This window comes from Heloderma suspectum, chromosome 16 (assembly GCF_057233095.1).
Source record: "Heloderma suspectum isolate Gila_16-S chromosome 16, 16-S_ref, whole genome shotgun sequence".
In the NCBI taxonomy this organism is placed as follows: domain Eukaryota; kingdom Metazoa; phylum Chordata; class Lepidosauria; order Squamata; family Helodermatidae; genus Heloderma; species Heloderma suspectum.
Window position 1 is genome coordinate 7,271,888 of NC_139473.1, and position 13,814 is coordinate 7,285,701.

At 44.6% G+C, this 13,814-nt stretch overlaps 1 protein-coding gene across 1 annotated transcript in view; it reads right to left on the reverse strand.

The window, feature by feature from the left end:
• CA4 (carbonic anhydrase 4) overlaps positions 1 to 13,611 on the reverse strand; it is a 39,641-nt gene extending 26,030 nt beyond the window's left edge. Inside the window, exon 1 of the mRNA XM_084823091.1 lies at positions 13,415 to 13,611. Within this exon, the coding sequence (XP_084679217.1) occupies positions 13,415 to 13,532 (118 nt within the window). The 5' untranslated portion in view covers positions 13,533 to 13,611. The remainder of the gene's footprint in view (positions 1 to 13,414) is intronic.
• Between the last annotated feature and the right edge of the window lie 203 nt (positions 13,612 to 13,814).

Sequence of the window (13,814 nt, forward strand, 5' to 3'; positions counted from 1 at the left end):
CAGTGATGAGAAAGCAGGAATGTCAGAGGAATGTCCCAGGGGGAGAGGTGGGGCTCGCTAAGCTTCCATCAGCTCGGCCCACCAGACTTTGGCTCATGTCCCTGCAAGCTGGCCCAACTTGATCTGCATCGAGTCGGGCCAGCTCGCGGATTTTCCTGGGTTTTAAAAATGTACGTCAGTAGAAATGTGTGCAAATTTTGGCTGTAGTTTGCGTTATTTGCACAACTTGCAGCTGTGATCTCTGCAAATTATGTGACTTGCAGCTGAAATTTGTGTAAATTACACAAATTGTGGCCGAAATTTGCGTGAGCCACGTAACTTGCGCCCTGCAATTTGTGCACATTTCTATTGACATAAATTTAAAAAAAAATGGAAAAAGTTCTGGGATTTCGGGAAAAGCCCCGCAGTGTGGCCCGCAAATGTGAGCTGGGTCAGGTGCTCTCCAGGAGTCCATCAGGCCACAAAAGGGCCAGGTTCCACACCGACGGACATCCCTGTGAGAAAGAGGCTGTGCGGAATAGCAGCTGGTGACAATGGCAGTGAGAAGGCAGAAGTATTGAGGGAGGGGGCCCACTGGGGTCTTGCCAAAGGGCCCTCAAATCTCGGGGCTGGCCCAGCAGCTTCCTATGTCCCTCCTCTCACCTCTTAATGCTTCAGGCCAAGGTCAGCCACAGCTCTGGCTGAACTGCGCATTGATGAGATGGCCATGCAAGTCATGCTTGCTGGCCCCAGTCGCGTTTCCTTGTTTCCGTGATGGGCTCCTTTGGAAGGGAGCCTCCGCGCCAGCCTTAAACAATAGCTGGTAGATACGTTTTCTTTCTCTTCTTTTGTTTCCATTAATAGGAAGTCAAGGTCTGTCCTTACAACGTTGGCTCCCTTCCCTGCATCACAAATGTTCTCCGAAGGGAGGAGTCAACATTGACATTTTTCTTTGTGTTTGCACAATTAAACAAATATCCTCCAGTCCTCCTCCATTGACTCATCCATTTTGTACTATAAAGTGGAAGTGAGGGCCCTGTGACAACTCCCATCAGCCTCAGCCAGCACAGCCAATGGTCAGGGATGATGAGAGTTGTAGTCCGTAGCCACAGGTTCCCCGTTCTCGCTAATCAGGCTTACAAAAGTGATGCACGGTGTGGAGGAAGTAGATAGAGAGAAGTTATGCTCTGTCTCTTATAACAGGAATGTGCAAACGTCAGGCTTATGAGAGGTACTTAATGAAACCCTGAGATCCATCAACCTGGTACAAAAGACATACACTTAGAATGGAAGAATTCTGAGCCCAGGAGTTTGTTTTTGAGCACCAGAACTGAACGGAGCTCACCGTTCTTCCAAACAAAATTTCATTCTTCCTTGTTAGCCTAACAGCTTTCTTCATTTCAGCAGTATAATTTGAGTGGCGCAGGGGGCATTTTGTTGTTGTTTGTGAAACAACTGGGAGTTGAAAATCCTTGCTGACCTACTGCAAATCCACCAGAGATCTACCAGTAAATCCATATCTACTTTCTGCCCACCTCTGTCCCATAATACCAGAGCTTGGGGTCATGCAAGGAAATGGATGGGCTGTAGACTGAAGACAGGCAAAAGACTGATGAGGAAGAATAATGCATTGAATTTATAAGGCTGCCCATTATATGGCTTCCAGAGTGAAAACAAAGATAATGCAAGATGAAAAATACAAAATATGACAGAAAGAATAAAACTGCAGCATAAAACTGTCCATTTTATTGACCCAAATGCAAAACCTATTGACACAAAATGATGAATTAAGGTATGGAAATTGCTGCTGCGAGATGTGTTGTGTAGTGGTGTCCTGATGAACTAGACAAATTCATGGAGGAGGAGTCGTCTATCTGTGGCTAGTAACCATGGTGGCTATAATGCCCACTTGGGGTCCTACTTGGGGGTTCCCCAGGTCATCATGCGTTTTCCCCCTATTTCTGATCATTTCTTGTTTTTCCTTCTTTTGAGGTTTTTTCCCCATTCTAAAAGGTTGAAATCCTTCTCCTAAGAGTTTTTCTAGATGAGTCTGTTATTGTATGCTCATTATTCCCCGCTCATGGTCATTTACAGGTGCTTTAGATGACGTTGTGACCCTCCAGTTTTGCTTCTGTTTTTTTAAGAGCACTGGGGTGGGTGTGGGGGATGTTTGGTATTTTTTGGCATTGGGAAACAAAGCGCAAACCCTCACTAGTGTAGTTGCATTATTCTGCTATACCACGCCACTACCTAGAAGGGAGGAAAGGGGTTGACCCAGCTCCCAGCAGTGCAGGCAGGGCAAATCATGGTCAAGATAGGCTGCCGGCTCCCTTTACGTCCATCTCAGCCTGCGCCAACGGACTTTTGGATCTTGTAAGACACTCTTGAGGCTTAGGGAATATGAGGTCAGTCCACTACACCCTATCTCCAAGCCTCAAGCCTGAAACATTAAACAGTATCAGTGAACCAAGCAGAAGGCTCTGGATTTAGTACTAAAGCATACTTGGAGGGAAGCACACACAGCTCTTGAGATGGGTGTTAAGTTCATTTACAGTGGGAGAAGGAGAAAAAAGGAATAAAAGCCATGCAAGAACCAGAGCAACCCTTTGAAACAATACTTCAGGCAAAAAGTAACACAAGTTATCTAAACTTGTGCTTTACGTTACCTAAGCACAGGTCTTCCAGTAGGATAGGGCCCAGTCCTGGATCCAAAGAATCACAAGCTCGAAAGCAGGAATAAACATGAAGACTAATGGGTGGCTCCAAGCCCCCTCTTTTTGTGCTCAAACCCCTAACAACACAAGGAAGACCTTTGTTAGCCAATCACAGGATGGCTGGAACAGAGTTCCCAAAGCCCATAGGACAGGGTAAAAGTTCCCACAGGAATGTAGCTGAGATCATTCAATCCAATTAACTGAGTCTTACTTTGGCCTTGAAGTCTAGAAACATCTCAAGATACCAGACACGCAGGTGGTTGCATCACTACGTACCACTTCAGCTTGCCCAAATGGAGTCTTACACAAGTTAGAGCACAAAACGAAAAACGGAATTCTTGACACCCTGTCATAGGGACCCAAAGTCTAGAGACAGAGTAGTGTTTTCAGCTAAGTGGTGGAACAGAACAGACACAACCAAATTCATAGACTCTATAGATCTGTCAGCAACGAGCCATCCTATCTAAATGGAACATCCCTGTTTTTCCAGACCCCTGACCGCCTTTCCAGACCCCTGACCTCCTACCCTCCTCTGAGCCTGTTCTTCCAATTTTTCTGCATCATATCTATAGTGCGGCACCCAGAACGGGACACGGTACTCCAGATTAGACCTGACTAATGTATTTCCAGGAGGAAAAAATGAGGATGGCGAATCCATAGATGGAGTTCAAGAGAAACTGAACAATGCGAGCTGAACAATGTATGTGTCAGAGCAAGTGAAGGCAAAACGATCCGCCTGCAAGTTCCAACTCAGCATTTCTGCAGAAAGGAAACTCCTGCTTGTTAATGTGAAGAGTACAAAATAGGGTCATGCCCATGCTTGGTACAGGATGAGAGAAAAAGAGGGGGGAAAGAACCCTCTGCTCACTCATTAACTAGAATTACCAGAAGCAAAATTCAAACTCAGCAGGGCAAACTTTAAACTGACAGCGGTGCCTGGTGCGTGGAACAATCCCAGGAGTCCTTTAGTTTCTTTTTAGTAACTCCTTTTGGAGGTTGAGCAAGTTCAGCTCCCCGATTTGGGGCCCTGAATTGTGGGTAGGTTGGAGGATCGGAGCCAGCATTGAGCCACGCAATCTCACTTCATTCTTTTTACATGTGGGATGAGTGCTCTGGAGCATGGTCAGAGTGCTTCAGGCTGCAGGAAGTGTGTGTGTGTGTGTGTGTGTGTGTGTGAGTGTGAGTGAGTGAGATAAATGTTTATTAGCACTCAAATGTGATACCAGATTGGTCTCTTGCCAGTCAACGGCTACTAGTCACGATGGCTGTATTTTACCTACCGTATCAGAGACAGTGTACCTCTCAGGACTCGTGCCCTACTTGGGGGTTTCCCACAGGTAGCAGGTTGGCCACTGTGTGCACAGAATGCAGGGCTCGATGTACTGTTGGTCCGATCCAGTGAGCTCTTCTTACCGAGCTTTTCTACACAAGGCATTTATCACTCCTTACTCACAATTGTTCACAGGTTCTTTAGAGGATGTCGTGACCCTCCAGTTTCACTTCTGTGTCTTAAGAGTACTTTCAGCAAGTTTCTTTAGAGCAGGGAAAATGCAGTATTTATTTCTAAAAACATTTTTTTCACTTGTGCATTTGCAGTATTCCACTATACCACAGTGCCACCTAGAGGCTATGTAGTGGGACAGCAGGAAAGGAAATACTTGTCATGGTGGGCTATATAGACCTTTTATCTGATGCAGCAAGCCTGGATATTGAAGAAGAGTGCACGGAGGTGCTAAGGGCATATTGGGTTGGATCGAGACTTAATCATACATAGAGTAGACCAACTGAAATCAGTGAATCACCACAGGGCGTCCCATTGATTTCGAAAGGTCTACTCTAAGTATGATCAAGTCTGGATTCAACACATTGGTCGGGTTCGCACGTCACATTAAGCCATGGTGATTTATAAGTGACTCGCAGTAGCTTATAAGCTACTGTATCCCCCACATGATCAGACAAATAAGCTACTGTGCGCAGCTTATTTTCTCTGCCCTCGCCCCTCCTCCCTCTACAGTCCTCCCATTTGGCTAGGATGGTATTCTGCAACAGACCATGGGTTATGTGAGGGTTGTTTAACCCCTGCATAACTAAAGTTTGCTGGGTTCGGGCACAACGACAACCTCTGGTCATTGAAAATTAGGCTGTTCACACAACATGCTAACCCACACTCGGTGATTGAGTGTGGGTTGTTGTTGAACTATGGGTTAGCGTGTTGTCTGAACACACGACATTTTCCACAGGGTGGCTTGTTAACCATGCAGTGTGGCTTGCTGGCCACCCTGAACAACCCAACAACGAACCATAGGTTCTCAAGGTGGCTTGTTTGAGAAAAATATGCCACACTGCACAGTTAACAAGCCACCCTGCATGAAACGTCCTGGGTTCAGGTAACATGCTAACCCATGGAAACTTCTTGACTGTTCGAGCAATACGACAATGGAACCAACTACCTAGGGAGGTGGTGGGCTCTCCCACACTGGAGGCGTTCAAGATGAGGCTGGACAGCCATCTGTCAGGGATGCTCCGACTTGGATTCCTGCACTGAGCAGAGGGTTGGACTCGATGGTCTTATAGGCCCCTTCCAGCCCTATGTTTCTATGATTCTATGGTTCAACAAACAACCCACGGTTCAACAACAACTCACACTCAACTACCATGTGCGGGTTAGCATGTTGTGCAAACCCGGGGGGTTGTCTCCACTACAACAGAAGGAGAAGTGAAGGGAGGCTTACCCAGATTTTGTCAAGGAATCGGCTTTTGTGCACCGTAGTCCACACAGCACTCCAGAAGCGAGTGCACCACTCTAGTATAAATCGCTTCACAGAACATACTTCCAGGTAGGGTGGGGTGGGGTGGGGTGATTGGAGTAAATATCATCAGACTGGCAGGGGCTGCTCAACCAATAGGAAAGCCTCCCCTGCTGTCCAGGCTCTCCTTTTTCCTTCCCCTGATACTTCTGTAAAGGGATAGATGGAAGCTTAGCCTCATTGACCACAATGGGAGTTACTTCTGAGGAGACCCCTTCCCCAAGCTAGACCCGATTCCGCCAATTGTGCTTTATTTCTCCCCCTCTAAAACCGCTATTTCACTTTGTCACTGTTGCGCAATAGCGCTAATGTGCGACAGTGACATAGTGAGAGATGTGGGGCATAGATGTTGCTAGACAAATGTGTGATAGTGACCTAGGGACATTAAAAAACCCTTTGCAGGCGTGATTTTTTTAACTACTTCCTTTCTGGATGGGTGATGTCTTTCATGTCTCTATGCCTGTATCACGCAAGTGCTCTATCGCGCAATTGCGCAGTCAACTACCGATAGCTGCACTTCAACAAAATGTACACCTCAAATTGTTTTAGGTGGATTCAATTTTGGTTTTGTACTAACAAGAATTAGTAGAGGGAAATATCTTTGATCTATTTTTTCATTTGTATTAGAAATATAGTTGTAGCATCACATTAGAATATATTGTGCATATAACAACATGTTTCGTGGTCAAACAGCGCATTGCTAAAGACCGTTGGATCTTGATAGCTTACAAAGGAGACTTCTCATTTTAAGTACCAAGTTCCCCATTCAATACTGAATAGGCTATTCAGCTGACAGCTACACAGGCCCGGTGAGCTTCTAATAAGAAGCTCTTGCATTCAAAAATCAGCACATATTTACACCTTTTTTTGGTAGAAATTACCTCATAGCTAATATTATCTACGGTCTCATAAATTAGGCCTCACAGACTTAATTATGTCATTGTTATTAGACTTTATTTTTAAAAATAGAACATACATAGAAGACTTATATGTACACCTTCCGGACTAGATACAATCAATTTTTAATTATACCTTTGAAAAGATAAGTCCTTACTCAAAATTTGCCAATTAAACCTAAGGCTATAAATTTTTCTAGACATCTGTATATCAAACTTTTTGATGTGCATAGATTACACAATAGTTTTTGCTCATTAACTGATAAGCAAAGACGTTAAAGTTCACCTTTGACTTGGCATAATACGGTCTGACACTGGTTTAGAATCATAGAATCATAGAATCATAGCATAGTAGGGTTGGAAGGGGCCTACAAGGCCATCGAGTCCAACCCCCTGCTCAGTGCAGGAATCCAAGTCAGAGCATCCCTGACAGGTGGCTGTCCAGCCTCGTCTTGAATGCCTCCAGTGTGGGAGAGCCCACCGCCTCCCCAGGTAATCGGTTCCATTGTTGTACTGCTCTAACAGTCAGGATTTTTTTCCTGATGTTCAGCCGGAATCTGGCTTCCTGTCACTTTAGCCCATGATTCCGTGTCCTGCACTGTGGGATGATCGAGAAGAGATTCTGGCCTTCCTCTCAGTGACAACCTTTTAAGGACTTGAAGAGCGCTATCCTGTCTCCCCTCAGTCTTCGCTTCTCAAGGCTAAACATGCCCAGTTCTTTCCGTCTCTCTTCATAGGGCTTTGTTTCCAGTCCCCTGATCATCTTTGTTGCCCTCCTCTGAACCCTCTCCAATTTGTCTGCATCTTTCTTAGAATGTGGTGCCCAGAACTGGACACAGTACTCCAGATGAGGCCTAACCAGTGCTGAGTAGAGGGGAACTAGTACTTCCCGGAATTTGGAAGCTATGCTTCTATTAATGCAGCCCAAAAGAGCATTGGCCTTTTTTGCAGCCACATCACATTGTTGGCTCATATTCAGCTTGTGATCTACAACAATTCCAAGATCCTTCTCGCTTGTAGTGTTGTTGAGCCACATATCCCCCATCTTGTCACTGTGCATTTGGTTTCTTTTTCCTAGGTGCAGAACTTGGCATTTATCCCTGTTAAATTTCATTCTGTTGTTTTCTGCCCAGCGCTCCAGTCTATCCAGATCACTTTGAATTTTGTTTCTGTCTTCCAAAGTATTAGGTATCCCGCCCAATTTTGTGTCATCTGCAAATGTGATCAGCATTCCCTGCACCTCCTCCTCCAAGTCATTCATAAAAATGTTGCAGAGCACTAGTTATTTGATCAAAAAGGTGACTTGATCAAAAAATGAGATCAGATTCGTCTGGCAGGATTTGTTCTTGACAAATCCATGTTGGCTTCGAGTCATCACTGCATTGTTTTCAAGGTGCTTCCAGATGGATTGCTTTATCATCTGCTCCAGAATTTTCCCAGGGATTGATAACAGACTGACTGGTCTGTAGTTCCCAGGTTCCTCCTTTTTACCCTTTTTGAAGATAGGGACAACGTTAGCCCTCCTGCAGTCATCTGGCACTTCCCCCGTCCTCCATGATTTCTCAAAGAGAATAGACAGCGGTTCTGAGAGTTCTTCTGCCCGTTCCTTTATGACTCTAGGATGCAGTTCATCTGGCCCTGGACATCTGAACTCATTCAAAGTAAGTAGGTGTTCCTTGACCATATGCCTATCGATCTCAAGCTGCAATCCTGCCCCTTCAGCCTGTACTTCGCCTTTGCCAGGGGGCTCATAGACCCTCTTTTGGGAGAAGACTGAGCCAAAGTAGGAATTGAGCACCTCTGCCTTTTCTTTGTCATCTACTATCATTTTGCCATCCTCATTTAATAGCTGAACCACCATTTCTTTCCTCTGTTTTTTACTATGCACGCAGCTGAAGAAAGCCTTTTTGTTGCTTTTAGCATCCCTCTCTAACTTCAGCTTGTTCTCAGCTTTAGTGTATTACTCAAATAACTTTTTGGCCCAAGTGACAGGGCTTTAACTCAACATTTTCTCTTGGATACCATCCAGGTCAACTTGACCATAATTTTTTTTTATGCAGGTTACCCAGAATTCACTGCGAACCTGCGTGTGAACCTGTATCTTATTATTTTTTACTTATCTACCTTTTAAAATTCTTAATTATTCATCATTAACATTTGGTATTTACATTTCATGACAGGACATCTCGTATTGTTTTGAGAGAGGTGAGTTAGCATTTTTTCAATAGTTTTCCGGCAAGTCCAATAAAGCAAAATCGGCTGTTTCCTAAAATCCAGGACGACAGCAGCTGCCTGGGACCTGTTGCCCCTGCCCCTGGCTTCCTGGAAGCCTCTGATGTTAATGTAACCCACTGGTAAATTTTTCTTTAAGCATTTTGAGTGGGAATATTCCTGCGCACGTTCAGTAAGGGAGTGAGATAGGGAGTGGCCACCATTTTAGGCAGTTACTAAAAATGCAAGTGGAAGAAGTTTGCTTTCTCTTCCCAGTAACCCTGAGATAGGTTAGTAGGGAGGTTTCCTTTTGAATTTTTTTAAAGCGTCTCCCCCCCCCCCCAAACGCTACGAGTTCCTTGTTGTTGATGTTCTTTTATATTGTATAAAGGGCTGTTTGCAAAGTTTGTTCCTGTGTTATTGGACTCATCCACCTTTAGAAGATTGCTGCAGGGCAGGAGTGAACTGAGCAGAGACTGTTTTCTTTCTTTGGCCAGGAGAAAAATCAAGCTTCAGAGAGAAGTTTCATTTATATTTTTGGTGTGGACTCAAACTAAAGACAGAACTTTGGGAGGGCTGTGCTCTGTTTTATTGTTTTATTGATAAGTGAACTGTTATGCATGTAAAATTATGACCAGTGCATTATTATTGTTTTTAATTAAGAAATTAAAATGATATATGTTGATTGTCCCTGTACAAGGCCTTTGCTGTGAGTCGTTTTAAAGACCCAGAAGAAAAGTGTTACATTAGCCCTCGGCCCTGTCCTGCAGGGCTCTTCTTATGTTCTTATGCAGGGGTGGGAAACCTTCTTTCTGCCTGAGGGCCAAATTCCATTCCATAGAAGCTCTCGGGGGCCACATTCCAGTGGTGGGTGGAGCCGAACGCAAAAGGGGTGGAGCAAAATGCAAAAAAAGTACCAGTGTATTGTAGTTTAAAGTTCTTACGGTCGGAAACTAAGCCTTAGGAGAGGTGTTTCAACCTTTTAGAATGGGGAAACAACTGCACAAAAGCCAGGAGATCCCCATACGATTGGTGGGTGGGGGAAACAGGATTGGAACAGGGAAGGGGGTGGATTTTGCCCTGGGACCTTAGGTTCCCCATCCCTGATCTTATGGATATGAGCCTTCCAGCGCATTGGTATGGTTCCCACCAGGAAAGCTATTATCCCTTGCCCCCCAAACCCTGATTTGTCTTAAATGTGCTACTTTTACATTGCACTCCTAGTTTGCACTCCTGGGTATACCACTTGCCTCATGATTGGACCAATGCCTGAACATTGTAGAGCTGGTGGAGGTTTGGAAAAGTGCAGCCAAAAGGATCAGGGGGCTGGAGCAGCTCCCCTCTGGGGAAGGGGTACAATGTTTGGGGCTTCTTGATCTAGGAAAAAGGGAGAGTAAGGGGGGGGGCAACAAAATAGAGATGTACAAAATTATGCATGATAGGGACACTTTTCTCCCGCTCTCAAAATACTAGAACCCAGCGGGGTCCTCCCATGAAGCTGACTGGTGGGAGATTCAGGACAGATAACAGGCAGGACTTCTTCACGCAACGCAGAGCCAGACTATGGAACTCGCTACCACAAGATGTAGTGATGGCCACCACTTTGGATGGCTTTAAAAGGGGTTTAGACAAATTCATGGAGGAGAAGGCTATCAACGGCCATGAGTCTTGATGGCTGTGTGCTCCCTCCAGTGCCAGAGGCAGTCTGCCTGTGTGCACCAGTTGCTGGGGAACATGGGCAGGAGGGTGCTGTTGCATTCATGTCTTGCTTGTGGGCTTCCCACAGTCAGCTGGTTGGCCACTATGTGAACAGAATGTTGGACTAGTTGGACCTTTGGTCTGATCCAGCAGGGCTCTTCCTATGGTCTTATATGAAACTGCCTGCCTTTCTTACAAAACACCGGAAAGCCTTTTACATGGAGACTCTGCCAGGAATCAGACCTGGGCTGTGTCAGACTACGTTCTCCTCACTGTGCAGCAAGGTTTTCTATGAATGAGCAGGAAACTATCTGTTCTCCCAGCCTGTGAACTTGTCCTTAGCTATCACTGGCTTTTAATAGTCTTTCCTTTCAGTGTTCATTAGTTAATGTTTGCTTATATCCCCAGTGCTTGAATGGCAAGGTTCATTCGTCAGTATTCTTTTAAAGCCCTTGCAAAACACAGAAGCGCCATAAAATCTAGAAAAAATTGTCATGGTGTTTTCCCCATCCCCTGTTGATCTGGAGACGTAGTGCAGTTTTAGGAAAGTTGTTGGGTACCCACCCAAACTATTACCTTGAGGCAAAAGTGGATATCTGTAGCTTTCATTAAAAATGTCACTAGTCCTCATGGTTCAAGAGAAATGGAAAAGCAACTCTATATGCATGGATTCAGGGAAGGGGTCAGTGTAAATTACACTGTGAGGTTATGTTTGGTTGTTTAGACTCTACATATTTAAAGTTTGGATTTCTGAGGTTGTATTATATTGGGGCTAAGTAACTGCATGCGATATGTAGGCTTTTAGGGCTAAAGCTTCCAAATGCATTTACAGATTGCATAAGAGAGACAGGCACAACTGTTGTGAATGATTTATGTCCATGTTTTTACACTGTCATCTTGGATTTTTATGCTGACGTGCTTTTGCTTCTTTTTGAGATGATATTTCACTGCTGGAGGGCTTTTTGCGAACTGCTTGTAGAAAACATGTTACTTTAAAAAGCGGGATATATGTGATGAAAGCAAATAAATAAATGCAGGATGCTTGTCTTCTCACATACAAATGCTTTCTGTGTGGGAAGTGTGTCTTCTATGTAACAATGGTCAGTGCAAAGCAATGGTAGAATTTGAATCCCGGTCTCTCCCCCTCCCTCTGACCTGACCAGCTCTTTGTCTCCCTGACCACATCAGCACTTTGCTCCTTCCTAAAAGCTATGGTGTTTATTTTCTATACCTATATCTGTATTTGAAAGATATACTCTTGTACCTCTGCCAGGCTAGTATTGACAACAAGATAGGATATTTACTTAGCTACTATTTTTCCTGATCCAAGAAAAATATCCCCAAACTCTTGCATTTTTTGAAACAATACTGATATAGCAAGATAAGACTTAGAAAGAAAAAAACCCCAAAACCATGAACACACTCCATAGGGACTTCATCCCTGATCCTAAAACATACGAACACAGGAGTAACCCCATTGAACACAATGGGACTTAACTTGCAAGGATTGTGCCGTTAAGATAACTGAACTATTCAGTTCAGACATGGCCAACCTGTCGGCAAAACTCTCTTTCCCTGACTGCACAGCCACATTTTAATTAAGTCGTGCTGAAAAGTTTGCCAGCTGTTGAAATTTAGGGGAAAATTTTTTTTCAGGTTCTATGAGATATTTATTTATTTATTTATTTATTTATCTATCGCATTTATACCTGACCTTTTTTCCTCTTGCAAGGAACCCAAGGTGGCTTACATGATCCTCCCCCTCTCCATTTTATCCTCACAACAACAACCCTGTGAGGTGGGTTGGGCTGAGAGTGTGTGACTGGCCCAAAGTCACCCAGTGAGCTTCCATGGCCAAGTGGGGACTAGAACCCGGATCTCCCAGCTCCTAGTCCAACACTCTTGCCACTACACCACACTGGCTCTGGTGGGATGGAGGAATACTCACTTCAAGTGGACCACGCCTACAAAGGCTGACGCCAGAATAAATTTGTTAGTCTTTAAGGTGCCACAAGACCCTTAGTTGCCATTGACCAATGCGGCCAGCCCTCTGTATATCACTTCTGTGTGAAATCTCTTTGGGGATTTTCTATGCAGTGTTCCAGCTATGCTTGGTTGGACTCAGGTGCGCTGTAACTGCATAGCCCCAAGTTACAGTTGGGGCCGCAATTGTAGTGTAGAACCTGAGCATCCACATGGGTGGCCAGTCTGTGTGATAAAATACATGCCCACTTTTTGGAGAATAAAGAATATGGAAACAAGTCATCCCCAATTAATTCTTAGGAGCGAGAGAGCTCCTGTTCACCAGGGTCTCTAGGAGAGACCTTCGCCTCACCAGGGTCTCCAGCAGGGTCTCCTTTTCACCAGGGTCTCCAGCAGAGACCTTTGCATCACCTGCTACCTGCTCCTTTTAACTGGAGGTGCCGGATATCGAACCTGAGACCTTCTGCATGAAAAGCCTGTGTTGTTTAACCAAGCTATGGTTCTTCCTTGCTAAAACTATTACCAATATCTAGTTTCATCTTTTATAAACTGAAGGCAACAATTTCCTATTGGGAAATGGATGACAAAGAATCAAGGGGGAGATCTGAGAGCATAAGCAAAGTCTCTCTCTCTCTCTCTCTCTGTCTCTCTGTCTCTCTCTCTCTCTCTCTCTCTCTCACACACACACACACAGTCTCTTTTTCTTGAGAGAGAATCTGATGCAACACACATTTTCATGGCACAACACAATCAGGAGAGAAATAGAGTAGCTACAGCTGGGTCATTTGGACAATTGAAATAAAGATCAAGTGTTGCCCTTTGGATTGCATCTTTGCAAACAATATTCTTGGACCCCTGATGTTTCCAGTGAACCAGCCCTGTTAGAAAACTTAACATCCCTGCAAGAATAGAATGCAAAGCATGCAAGGTGAAATATATGTCCACTGATTAAAAACAAAATTAGCTACTGTTTAAATTATTATTTTATTTTTTCCCCGTGGCAGGCTTGGTTGCCAGTGTTTCCGTCCGGTGGTGAGGGCCTTCCAGAAATCAGATTTGTAAAATAAGGACAGCAAAGGAACCTCAGCATCTCTGGGAGAGAAAACAAATGGCTATAAAGACTTACCCTCCGAAGCTCCTGCAGTGCAATACAGGGAGAGCAGAACTATGCAGAACAATCTCATGATCTCTCTTCCAGATGGGCTGGGAGGATGTGGCATCGATTGAGATCCCTGTGTGTACATGATTCCTGACCTATTCCAGAGTTTTTATACAGGAGGAAGGCAACTCCTGATCACCTTTCCTGGACATGAGCAGGAAGATGGGAACTCCTCCCCCTTTTAATTCCTCCAGCTATAAAGTGGAATAACGATCCTTGTCCCCTTTCAAACTTCTTCGTTTCCTCCACACCCCTTTAGTGGCCCTGGCAAAGGAGCAAAATTCCCCTCCGGCCCTGAAATAGCCTGTAAAATGTACTGAGCAGATGACTGGTAACTTATTAGTTAAGTAAAAGGTGTTTTTTTTGT